The sequence below is a fragment of the Neovison vison genome, chromosome 12, assembly GCF_020171115.1.
Source record: "Neovison vison isolate M4711 chromosome 12, ASM_NN_V1, whole genome shotgun sequence".
NCBI classification, from domain to species: domain Eukaryota; kingdom Metazoa; phylum Chordata; class Mammalia; order Carnivora; family Mustelidae; genus Neogale; species Neogale vison.
The window spans coordinates 24,850,037-24,863,477 of record NC_058102.1 but is presented as its reverse complement, the minus strand read 5'-3'; the positions used below and the strand labels follow the sequence as shown (position 1 = coordinate 24,863,477).

At 42.2% G+C, this 13,441-nt stretch overlaps 1 protein-coding gene across 1 annotated transcript in view; it reads right to left on the bottom strand.

Moving 5' to 3' along the window:
• Nucleotides 1-3,887: 3,887 nt before the first annotated feature.
• Nucleotides 3,888-13,441, bottom strand: part of LTA4H (leukotriene A4 hydrolase) — a 33,354-nt gene continuing 23,800 nt past the window's right edge. The window contains exons 15-19 of the mRNA XM_044229234.1: nt 12,536-12,590; nt 8,156-8,251; nt 5,881-5,963; nt 5,091-5,195; nt 3,888-4,165 (exon numbers count right to left, since the gene is read on the bottom strand). Of these exons, the coding sequence (XP_044085169.1) occupies nt 4,048-4,165; nt 5,091-5,195; nt 5,881-5,963; nt 8,156-8,251; nt 12,536-12,590 (457 nt within the window). The 3' untranslated portion in view covers nt 3,888-4,047. The remainder of the gene's footprint in view (nt 4,166-5,090; nt 5,196-5,880; nt 5,964-8,155; nt 8,252-12,535; nt 12,591-13,441) is intronic.

Here is a 13,441-nt window from a genome sequence, read left to right as displayed (position 1 = left end):
TGGGTAGAACTCCAGCTCCACTATTTCTTAGCTTGGAGCAAGTGAAGTTATTAATTAGCCTCTGTTTCTTCTTCAGAAGGGAAGAGGTAGACTGCCTCAATGCTGTATTTTCAGTATCTCCTTGGGACCCAGTTCTGGCTCTGCCATTTACTAGCTGTGTGACCTCTGGGCAGGTATTTGATTTCTTGGGGTCTCAGTGTCTTCATCTCTAAGCTGGAGATAATGATAGCACCTATTTCAAAGGGCTTTAGGAAAGATTAAGTGAGTTTGTATATGTAAAGCCCTTAGTGTAGCACATGGTGCCTTGGGAATGTTCCTGAAGTGTTTGTGATTACTATTATTTGCACTCCAATGCTCTTTATACCTATATTGCCTTCTAAATGTTCTTTCATCTTGGTACATGGATATCCCTAATCCAGTTAAGTATCTTTAGCAGTTAACTGCTCCCTGCACCCAACTACTTCATTACCAGTAGATTAGGGAAGTCTGAAAAGCATGAAAAAGGAATCAAAGAAATGTGGGCCTTGTTGTAACTAAGCAGCATTTTAGTAATAAGCCAGTTTCTGGAGATTGGATTAGTGCAACAGAAAGATCTTGACGTGTGTTCCCACTAAAACTGACTTGTGCTGGGAATAGAGACATGGTTGTTCACAGAAAACACCAACACCCAGAATCTCTCTTTCCCTGACAGCTTCCTGAGAAGCATACAAAGAGCGAGCTACCCCTCCCTGAAACTTGCAGTTCAGTCCCCACATCCTGACCACTCTCTGGAATTTGTCACCCCTTGAATTTGATGCACCTAAGAGATCTTAAAGTCCAATACCCTATCTTCTGACTATGACCTTCTAGCCTTCTGGTTCTCCCCTTGCTTCAGTCATCTTTGCCCTTGGACCTGACCTCTGATTGGCTCCTCCTTTCTTCGCTCCATTTCCCAACTCACTTTCTTTCCTAGGAAGCTGGTGTCCTAGTTGCTTACCTGGGCCACTCTTTCCTGAGCACTTTGAAATCCCTTTATAACCCTAAACCTATGCCTGCACTGAGTAAAACTCCACCCCTGGGTCATCACGACAAACTGGTATCTGTTTACCCTGGTAGAAGGTTCTGCTACAGAAAGTTATATGATGGTGTACATCACGGCACTGTCTTTCTATGTGCCCCTCTCCCTCAGCAAGTTTCTAGAACATTCACCCTGCTTCTTAACATCCATTTCCTCTAATTTTCAGAGGATGTGAAGTGCAACTTTCTACCCTCCTCCATTCACTCAGCCAACAACTAGTTCTCAAACATCTGTTGTATCCCAAGCACTCTGCTAGGTGCTAGGGAATGAAACATTCTCTGCCTTCACGGTGATGGATCCACTCATAGAGAAGACTAATAAGATGTCGAAGGATCCACTGTGCTGTGAGAAAACCCAAACTACTTGGGCATTCCACAGGCCAGTCTCAGCTGAGCCCAGCTTTAGCATAATCTTAGGCCAGACATCGGACATGTGAAAGAAGAAGCCTCCAGATGCTACCACCTCCTAGAGGTGTGAGTTTGAAGATTCAAAGTTCATGCCCTCGACAGTGTGTATATACCTATACCCATACTTCTGTTACCCTTTATCCATCTGGAACACACTTCCAACTTCCTTTGCTTAGCCAGGTCTTTCTTATCTCGTAAGCCTCAGTGTAGACCTTCTCTTCCCCAGGACACACTCCCTAAACCCTTTGGTTGGATTAAGTGCCCCTTTCCCAGATTGCTTTAGCATATTTGCTCTTTAGGCATATATAGAAAATTACTTCTCTTTGTTCACCCAGAAATTATGTGTATATCCCAGCCTGGCACAAAGACATTCATGATATGCTTAGTAGCTGAAGTTGTCTAAATGTGGACTTCACTGAGCTTGCCCTGGGTAAACCTGTGCTGACATGTGTCTCTAGTGCCCTCTACCTTCTTCATAGCCTCCTTCACTGCCCTTGCAGGGGCCCTGGCCCTGGTTCACTTCCTGGCTCATTCCTCAGTGATCTGACATTAGCCCAGAGCACGGGAAAAGCTTTTGGGGCCAGGGAAGCCTTCAAAAGCATCATCTGAGTCTGTGGATTGGCTAAAGTCTAATCACGTAGAACCTGATTATATACCAGGGATGTGAGCTTAACTTTCGCTTGTGGTCTTCTTGCCATGGAAGACAAGAGAGAACAGAGCATTGAGAAACAGAACCACTGTGGTGTGGATGTGTCCAGGAGAGAACGGCTAGGGACAGTGAGCACGGGAGTAGCTCAGGGGACGGACAGGAATCTGTGTCTTTGTGACCTGCCCCACTTTTGGGGTGTTTGCTCCTATTTTAAGACTTCTGTCACTGCATTAGGACTCCTGTGTATTTAATGACACCCCACCCATGCTTATTCTCTAAGACACCATTCTTCTTGCTAAAGGTTATTTGGTCGGGGTGGACTCAAGCTGAGTCCCACCTCTGGGAATCAGGTATCGAGAGTCTTCCCGTGGGATAAGAACTGTTTACAGCAGCAAAGCTGGAGGGTAGCCAAACTTCACAGTATGGAGGAGAGAAACAGAAATGAGACAAGAGAGTATTGCTCGCTTGACAGTTCTGGGTGTCAGCCCTCTTCTGTCTGTCCAGAGGTTCTGACAACCTCCCCTCCTCTGTATCTTTAATCCTCCCCTTTCCTTTTCTGATTTCTGATCATTTGGGTTTTGTCACTCAGAGTCAAAGCATCCTAATACAACTGTGGTTCCCAGGCTGTGTGCTGAGGTGCCCTGGGGTATTACATTGTACTCAAGGGATGCTTTGTTACTGTCTTATTTGGTTCAAGTCGTTCTATTATTCCCAGTATGCATTATACTATTATATACATAATAGATATAATCATTGTATTATTGCTTCTGTGTGCTGTATACGCTACATGGGTGAAGGATGTTTGGTGCTCATTAAGGAGATGAATCAGGTAAGACAGGAGAGTCTCAGAGGGACTGATGGGAAGTCCTGGGGTTTGGGGTCACCATCTGACCCTGATGGACAGGAGGGCAGGACAAGTCCAGTGGGGACACGGGTGGATCTGGGGGAGAGCACAATGTTCCCCAGAGAGTTTATGCATTTTAAAGGATTTTATTTATTTGAGACAGAGTGATAGAGAGAGAGCATGAGCAGGGGGAGACGGAGAGGGAGAAGCAGACTCCCTGCTGAGCCCGGAGGCCTGATGTGGGGCTCCATCCCAGAATGCTGGGATCGTGACCTGAGCCCAAGGCAGACTCTTAACCATCTGAGCCACCCAGTCGCCCCGAGTTTATACATTTTAGAAAGTGCACTTAGGCCATGCCCACTGAGTACCTGGGTGAGCAAATCCAATTGAGTGCTTATCTTGTTTAAAAAGCAAACCTCTCAGGGCGCCTGGGTGGCTCAGTGGGTTAAAGCCTCTGCCTTCAGCTCAGGTCATGATCCCCGCTCCTCAGGATGGAGCCCCGCATGGGGCTGTCTGCTCAGTGGGAAGCCTGCTTCCTCCTCTCTCTCTCTGCCTGCCTCTCCGCCTACTTGTGATCTGTCAAATAAATAAATAAAATCTTTAAAAAATAAAAATAATACTAGAAGATGAGTTTCAGGGTCAGTGTATGTAAATTCTAAATAATTTGAATATTGAAACTTTAAAAAAAAGCAAAACTCTCGTCATGTTGAATTTTTGGCATGTGGCAGGACTTAAAATACTTAAAGAACTTAAATAATTACAAGAACTTAAAATTAAAGAACTTAAAATACCATGTAAATACTATGCTGACACTCTTATGATCATGTAAGTATGTAAGTAATGAAAAATTCTACATTTATAAATTAAAAGGTTAAACTTTGCTAAAATGCACTTTACAAAGAACACGGCCCCGGTGGGGGGCATGGGGGGGAAGGTAGCTCAGCTTTATTTATGAAAATCACTGCCAAAAAAAAAAAAAAACCAGAACAAAAACAACATTTTTAGTTACAGTATGAGCTGAACTTGTATATTTCTTCGTGAATTCGGTTTAAAAAAAGAGAATTATCTGAAATCAGCCGTTGGTAGGTCCTTAATCCACTTTTAAGTCTTTCCCCACCAGCATGGCGGTCACGGGGTGCATACTGGCTTTGTGCTCTTGGTAGGTACGCACGGCCTGATGATGGCTTTTGTCAAAGGCAGCAAGGTCCCTGGTGGGGAAAGAAAGATGGATAATGACTGATTTTGGCAAGTAGTGTTTTATTTGGCAAGGATAACTTTATTATACTTGTGAAGTAAATGAAAAGATTAATCATGACTATATATATCATGGTTCTGTATTTCTCCGAATTCCTGCTAAATCCATAGTCAAAATAACCTCACCAAGATATTCTTAAATTCTGTCTTGCAGCCAAGATACAACTTGTTTTCCGTCTACCAAAGCATTGCTTCCTTATACGTCAAGCAACTTACTCTTCCAAGTTATTGCAGCATTTGAATCAAAAAGGTTTGGCCTTATCAAAGGCTCATTTCCTATAACATTTAAATAACTTCAGACTCTTTTGTGTCTGTGCCTACCCACCAATTATCTCCTACTTGCTTTTAAAGATCTTTCTAGGGACCTGAGATTGTTTTCTATTTCTTTCTTTTTCACCAGTGTCTAAACCAATTTGGCCCATAATAGATAATCCATAGGTTATGTTTCTGAAAAAGCTAATGAAATTACTTCAAATTTTAAATATTTAGAACTATTCATTCCTATTCCAAAATTATACCTATAATCTTTAACAAATTTAAAAATATTATTTTTAGATGGTGTTTTACAAAGCATTTTAGCAACAGGAAAAGCATATAAGATTATTCTTCCCCATTCCTTTTTTCGTAGGAAAAGCATATAAGATTATTCTTCCCCATTCCTTTTTTCGTAGGGGGGGAGGGGTAGAGTGAGAAGGAGAGAATCCTAAGCAGACTCCAAGCTGAGTGCAGAGCCCGCTGTGGGGCTGGATTTAACCGCCCTGAGATCATGACCTGAGCCAAAATCAAGAGACAGAAGCTTAGCCCACTGAACCACCCCATGGGGTCATTCCCCCAATTCCAGTGATCTAAATTCAAAGCACAGTCTGAGCTGGTTCTTACTTGAATAGAGGCCGCGTAAACTTCATTCGCCCTTGCTCAGTCGCCATTTTGAGAGCCAAAGGAATTGCTTCCTCCCATTTCGATTGAATGCAGAGCCGTAACCATCTGGAGAGAGGATTTTTGGGGGGTGTGGGGGTAGGAAACGAGGAGGAAGGGGCAGGATATACAGGCATATCTGAAGATTACTTTTGTAATGATGAATAATCTCATTCTAGTTATGCTTACACCGCTTTATATTATGTCTTTATTCTGAGAATCTCAAGTCCTCGTATATATAATTCAGTAACTGGAGAAGTGAAAAAAAGTTTGTTCTTGCAAGAGACCATATGTTTTTAAAAAGGTTTAGATTATGTTGGTGCTCATGTACCTTATTTATATATACAGTTTCTGAAGGAATTAAACTTAGGTTTAAGACTCACACTACAAATCAGAATTAAGAAAGATTAACCACATAACAAAATTAGAGATTTCCAACTATTCCCATATCAGAGTTCACTTGGCTAGGTGTGGAAGAATTCCTATTATCTATTTAATTTAAGAATTAAGGATTCCTAATTCTTTTTTTTGATAAGGCAACAGAAGCTTACAACAAATTCTAATAAAAAAATTAATACTATCACCTTACAGATAGCGCAACTATTCCTCAAAGACCGCTATCATTATTTATACAAGTGCAGTAAATTTCACAAGGATTTCTTCAAACTCATGTATGTTTCAGACTGCTTTCCCTTTCTCCACCTTTTAAACTAGTTTCTACTTTCTTCCACAGAGACAAGTTAAAATGATGTACCTGAATCGTATTTCAGAATTGTTAATGGCATTCAAGTTGTACACCTCTTGCATTCGCTTTATGTGCCCCAATGGAAGAGGCGCCTAAGAGCAAAATAAAGAAGTACGATGTATCATTTCAACAGGATTCCTTGGAAGAAAGGAGCTGGAGAGAAATTCTTAGCCGGATTAAAACCCTAAATATTTTATAATATAGAAATAAATCAGATAAAAAGAAAAGAAACAAATGCACACTACAATAAATTTTGTGCAAACTTATTCTGGATAAGGACGTTCTGCTGGGAGCAAAGGGATAACTTAATTGGTGAGATACACAGAGAATTAGATGAGAATTACTCTCCTCAGACTTTTTGGCATATATGAACACTAACTTTCTAACCCTTTCCAGAGTCTTTCAGGTTCTTCCTTATACTTTATAGACCTTAAATTTATTCCACTCTCCATGTTAAACCACGATCCCTTAACTATTTCCTCACTGATTGCCCTTAGCTTTTTTTTTTTTTTTTTTAAGATTTTGTTTATTTATTTGACAGACAGAGATCACAGAGCAGCCAGAGAGAGAGAGGGGGGGGAAAGCAGGCTTCCCGCTGAGCAGAGAGCCTGATGTGGGGCTTGATCCCAGGACCCTGAGATCATGACCTGAGCAGAAGGCAGAGGCTTAACCCACTGAACCACCCAGGCGCCCCACTGAACCACCCAGGCGCCCCACTGCCCTCAGCTTTATCTTTGCGTATTTCCTCTGAAGACCCTTTTGCATGATCGCTATCCCTACAAAACAGCTTTTTAAACTTTTCTATTACAGACCCCTTCGAAAACCTGATGAGTAGTATGGACCCTTTCCTCAGGAAAAAGAGAGAGATTTACTGTACAAATGTCTGTATTTAATGGCAGGGGGTTCACAGCCCCCCCCCCCCCCGCAATGCCCATCTGAACCCATGCTAACAGGCAGAGCAAGTCTGGCAAGGAAAGAAGGGCAGCTCAGTCCGGATAAGCAGGGAGGCTGAGGGGCTGCTGGGCAGGTGACGACTCTCCTCTCCCAGCACAACCCATCCTACGAAACTCACCCCACGCTCGGGGAAGCATCTTTGCTGGGAGAGCTAGACCCTTCCCAAATCCTGTGCCCTCAGCTAAACTCCAAGTCCACCCTGGTAGGTCCACCGGTAGAGGTCACCTCCTAGACCCCCAACGTTCACTAATTTTTGCCACACCTCTTCTGGAGACATCCCGTCAGGTGCTACAGACGTTGATGAAACCTCAGTGACTTGATGCCCTAAAAGTGGATTCTTGCAAAGCCCCTGTTGCCTTAAATCCTATTCTTTCTTTTGTGTTGCTTCCATAGGAAAGTCTGTCCAATCTTCTCTACCCGTCTCGAGGTCCTCAGGCCCAAGAGCGCATTTCAATGTAATGGTAAAGACCCTGTCATTTCCTCCCTCTCAAGATGTAGCCTCTCCTTCCCATTTCACATATTCTTTTAATTACCTGGGTTTGAAACCTTAAAATCTGCTTGGACTCCTTCCTGTTAACCGCCAAATCCAGTCAGTCACAAATCACATGCTTTCACCCTTCAACCCTGCTCATCTGGCCTATTCCCTCCTTTTCTCCCCCCCCTTCCCCCTCACAATGTGTTCTCCAAGTCTCCCAAAGAATTTCTCCACCCACATTCCTCACGTTGATCTACTCGGGGACTCTTTGATAACCCACCCTCTCATCAAATGACTTTCCTGTTAAAAATGTTAGCTATTTTCCTACTCTACCACCTACTAAAACAAAACCCAAGATTCTTAGCTTAGCATTCAAGATTCATCACATCTGATCCCGCTAGCCGTTCTAGAATTATCTTCATTAACTTCCACAACACTGAGGCTTGTGACTCCTGAGACCTCTGCTAATATTGGGTAAAGCAAGCCCCACTCCCACAAAACCTTTCCTAGACAATGCCACTCGGAAGGGAATTCTCCTTCACTAACTCAGCTTTTCTCAACTGGTACCTAAAATATGCCTCCTTTTATTGCCATATTTTGTACGTGTGACCTTTCCTACTAGATTATAAGCTTTTTGAGGACATGGTGTATTTCTTTCTTGCATATTTTCATATTCCCAACAATACTAAACATAATAAGCATTCAACCAGTGTCTTTAAAGGAATGAGTTTTAGAAGTTATTTTTTTCCATTAGTTTTCACATTAACATTTTTCTTCCCCCAAACTGGGCTTGACATAAATGCCGTGCTTTTGTTAAGCCCATTGTAATTTCTCATGTTTTGAACTCGTACTTACTCTCTGGAGCATCTGTGCTAAAAATTCATTCAACTGATGAGAAGAGAGATCCTTCAGGTCTGCTGGGGTGAATGAATTTAAATCCTCTTCTTTGGCCTACAATAAATGTTACATGGTTATTTCCATTCATGTGTGATTTAATAGTATTTATTGGCTTGTTGGACATAAAGGTAAAGATTAAGAAAAAGACAAATACAAGGACGCCTAAGGTGGTGAAAAATATATTTCCGCCTTAGCTACTTTAATAGTTTTGAGATGATGTTACTAGAACTTAAAGAGCTGACATGACTCCTAAAATCTGTATTACTTAAGAGAAATTAGACTCTTACTAGTAAAAGTGGAAGAAACTTTTGACATCCTTTGTACCATTCCAGATATATGGATTTTCAAAGTAAAGAAAACATTACAAAAGCATATCAACTAACTAATAGGCCAGTTAAAAAATCTGGGTAAAGGATCAAATTGCACATTCTCTTAAACATCACACTAATGAACTGGTAGAACCACAAACGGAGGTTTCCCTCCATCTCCACACATTCTGCTTTTCCCAGGTAATCCTGGAAATCATCTAAGAAAAAGAAAAATCGGTCTATACTTTTCCATTTAGGACTCACTGCCAAAAATCTTGGAGGATTTGATTAAGAAATATTAAATAAAGCTTATCAAAGTAAGTATTTTTAATTCTTTTTTTTTTAAAGATTTTATTTATTTATTTGACAGAGAGAAATCACAAGTAGATGGAGAGGCAGGCAGAGAGAGCGAGAGAGAGAGAGAGAGAAGCAGGCTCCCTGCTGAGCAGAGAGCTGATGCGGGACTCGATCCCAGGACCCTGAGATCATGACCTGAGCCGAAGGCAGTGGCTTAACCCACTGAGCCACCCAGGCGCCCAGTATTTTTAATTCTTTAAAACCAGCTTTAAATTCTTTTAAACTAGGGTTTCCTTTTATTATTTTTAATTTTAATTCCAGTATAGTTAATATATACTGTCATATTAGTTTTAGGTGTACAATATCGTGATTCAACACTTCCATTTATCACCCGGTGCTCAATGGGACAAGTGCACTCTTTAATCCCCATCACCTGTTTCACCCACTCCCCTGGCCACCCCCAGCCGTCAGTTTGCTCTCTCTAGTTGAGAGTCTGTTTCTTCAGTTATCTCTCTCACTCTTTTTCCCTTTGCTCATTGGCTTCTTGTACTCCACATAGGAGTGAGATCGTACGGTATTTGTCTTTCTCTGACTTATTTCACTTAGCATTATACTTTCTAGCTCCATTCATGGCCTTGCAAATGAGAAGATTTCATTCTTTTTTACGGCTGATAATAGTCCATTATAGATGTATACCATCGTAGATATTCCTTATCCATCCATCTGTTGATGGACACTTGAGTTGCTTCCATAATTTGGTTATTATAAATAATGCTGCTATAAACATAGGGGTGCATGTATCCCTTTGAATTAGTGTTTTTGTTACTTTAGGGTAAATACTAAATAGTGTGATTACTGGATCATAGGGTTGTTCTATTTTTAACTTTTTGAGGCACCCCCCCACTGTCTTCTACACAAACTAGATGTTTTTTTTTTTAAATTGAAAAGAAATATATGCAGTGTTTAAAAAATCAAAGACGGCCGAATGAAAAATTCCTTTGTTTTTGCTCCGTCTTTCCTCAGTAACCAATATTAATAGTTCCTCATTTATCCTTCCAGAAAACTTAATGTATAAATACATATCCTTGTAAAGAAATATTATTTTACACCTTCTTCCCCTTTCTATCCCACTGGGAAACCATACCTTAGTGTCAAAACTAATAGATCTCATTCTCTGCTCTAAAACATGCAAATTTAAACTATCTATTAAAGACCTATCATAAGTGATAAAAACATGAAAAGCAGTAGAATGATAAGCGCAAGTTCAAGGTAATGGTTACCCTCTTGGGAAGGCAAGGTGGGCAGAGAGCAGGGAGGCAGAGGCAGGAGGGGGCGCTCCAACAGTCCCGGTGAGGTTTTCTTTCTCAGGTTGGCGGTGGGTACACAGGCTTTTGTTTTACAGTTGATTTTTACACCTTCCAACAGGTGATGTACATTTTTTCTGTTTGCTTTTACTTAGTATGAGAAAACCAACTGGGCAATCACACAAGGCAACGAGTCACTAGTGACTCCGGAGATGACAGTGAGTCCTCAGTCCGTCCCCGACACTGCCCACTCCTACTGACACTGCCCTGTTTACAGTCCTTCACCTTGACCGCTGAGCCTACAGGAGTTTCTAAGCAGAGATCAGGAGCAGTTCTACCAGCGGGGCTGGAATACATTTTTCAAATGAAAACTGAGGTCCTAACACAACACATTGTTGTTAAAAGACCCAGTGTCCCTTGGTTCTCTCGCTTTTTTCCAACGACACATCTGTGAACTACACCGAACACGAGATTCGAGACATAGGAAGAATAGCGAACCATGATCGGTGGCAAGAGGTGTTACCAGATTTCTCTCCCTGCATAGGGATCAAGCCTTCCTAAATGATTTGTCGTACATAATTAAATCCCTCCTCTAATCATCACTTAACACCTTTGGTCCCTGTGGTTATGACCTGAACGCAGGAAGCTGACCTTTCCCGGCCAGGTACTGACCGTGCACATGCAGACGTACATGACTAGCCTGCCTGGGGTGGGGGGTGGAGATAGCGGCCTAGATATTCTCTACCCCACTCGAAAAGATCCTGACCTAGATCTAAAAAGTTAGTAATATCCTGACTTTGTTATGATGTTGTAAGAATCTCCAGAAAGATGTTTGTATTTTATTTTACAGGACAGCATCTCTTCCCTGTGGTTTCTGGTTCCATTTTCCCGATTGGCCTTTCTCCTGATTTTTCTTCCTTCTTCTGGCTATCAGAGAGTTTCCCTCAAAATCCAGAGCTTTCTATGTCTCTTTCTTTATCTCACCTCTCCACCTAGGCTCCATGTTTTGTTGCTGCTTAAAAAAAAATAAACCTGTTCAAACTGTGTCCCTCCCACCCAGAATGTCCTCCTCTACCTCCTCCATGCCCAAACCATGCTCAGTCCTGGCTGAACTACCCTCTTGAAGACAAAGCTCTCCTCCACGCTGCAGCCAACCTCAGTGCACTTCATGCCAACGCCCTCCAAGCCAGGTGCAAGTATTGGCTCTTTCTGGTGACCTCTTGTTACTTCATCTGTGTCTTTTTCATGCTACGCATCACTTCCTGTTTAGTATCATTATTTATTTCTAAACTTTAGGAATAAATGGCAAAAGGCGACATCTAAATTTGTTGCAGTAACAGCATGAAGACTAGCAGAATATGCCAGCCCCAAATACACCGATTCTTTTAATTGCAGGCTCTTGAAAAACAGGAATGGCAAGGAGAGGTTTTCTCCCAACTGCACACAGCTACCTAAAGACAGATTTTCCAAAAGGAACCCAATTGTCCTAGATCCCCTCCCCTGGGAGTTTCATCAATCAGGCAAGATTGACTCTTATCACAGGCAAGGAACAACAAAAAAAGCTGACACCACACCCAGACAAACTTTGTCCCAATACTTACGGATTCTTCTAAGGGCCCATTTATCTTTCCTAAAAATCCTTTATTTTTGCCTAAAAGGCTTCTCTTTTCTTACTGAAATGGTATTTAATCCTGAATTCTGAGCCACCTCTGAGTTACTCATTTTTCCGGGGGCCCCTCCCATGTAGACATGAGGTAGACACATGGATACCTTTGTTTTTCTCCTGTTAATCTGCCTTTTCTTACAGAGGTCTCCACTAAGAACTCAGAGGATACGTGGAAAATTCCTTTTCTTCCCCTACAAGGATTATTCCTACACTTTCTGCTATTTTTCCCAAAAGCATTACCCAGGGCACATCTGCACTCTGGTTTCTAAGGGTTCTATTTCAGGAAATGCACAAAGCAGCTCTTTCTAGGAGGTTCCATAGCGGTCAACACTAACACCGGCAGATAGAACCGAAGTGCCCCTGGTCTTCCCTCACAGGTGACACCAGCGCTCACCTAAGATCATTTTAGATTCACCTGTATGGGTAAGGGCTATTTGAAGCAGTATCTTACAAATGACTGATGAGAAAAAGAAGCAAGAGAACAGGCAAATATTTCTCCATACCTTTTTTAAGACTTGGAAAGAAGCAAGAAAATGAGAACTAATACCACCAATATCTATTTGCTCCCCTGGGCAAACTTAACTTTACACACTGAGGGCTGGGATACTACCTCTTCAGACAAACTTGACTTATGAGGGACCTTTCCAAATACTTGAGTTTGTGAATCAAGTACCCACCCGCTCCCGTCCCCGCCACTGCCTTCCTGAGTAGAGACATATTTGTACAATTCAAAAAGGGGTCAAAATCACACGTTAGTACTCACAGTCATCCACCGTTGACTTAAGGCAAGGCAGGCATTTGTGAGAGTCATATCATAACTGCAAATGAAAAAATACCAGAGATTCAACTTCATAAAAATGTACATGCTTTTCCATAAATGTAAAGTTACAGAACATACTTAACTTTCAAAGTTTTTTTTTTTTTTTTAAAGACTTTATTCATTTGAGAGAAAGAGCGAGAGTCCAAGAGAGACTGCACGGGAGGGGGGCGGGGCAGAAGTAGACTCCCCGCTGTGCAGGGAGCTCAAAGCCGGGCTAGATCCTAGGACCCTGAGATCATGACCTGAGCTGAAGGCAGATGCTTAACTGACTGAGACACCCAGATGCCCCTCAAAGTTCTGAAATAAAGCTCAAGGAGGCGCCTGGGTGGCTTAGTCAGTTAAGTGTCTGCCTTCAGCTCAGGTCATGATCCCAGGGTCCTTGGATCCAGACCTGCATTGGGCTCCCTGCTCTTCGGGGGAGTCTGCTTCTCCCTTTGCCTCTGCCCCTCCCCCTGCTCATGTGCTCACTCTCTCTCGCTCACTCTCTCTCTCAAATAAATAAAAATAAATAGAGAAAAGAAAGGAGTCAGAAGTCTGAAAAGGAGTCCTCTTTTCAGAAGGAAAGAGAGAGTGAGAGAGAAAGGAAAGGAAAGGAAAAAGAAAAGGAAAGGAAAGGTCAATCAGGAACTCGTGACTGTTGGAAACAGAACATCTTCTACCTGACTTCAATATACTGATGTCATCGGAGAACTTGAAAATCCAAGTGGTTACCGGATTAATGAAACACCTGATTATCCTCTAGAGAGAAAGCCTCACCACCTCAGCGAAGATGGTCAGATGCTTCAGTAGCATCCGCTGAAGGTGCTGGGACCCAGGTGGGCACGTTTAGGGTTTGCTTCGTGGCAGGCG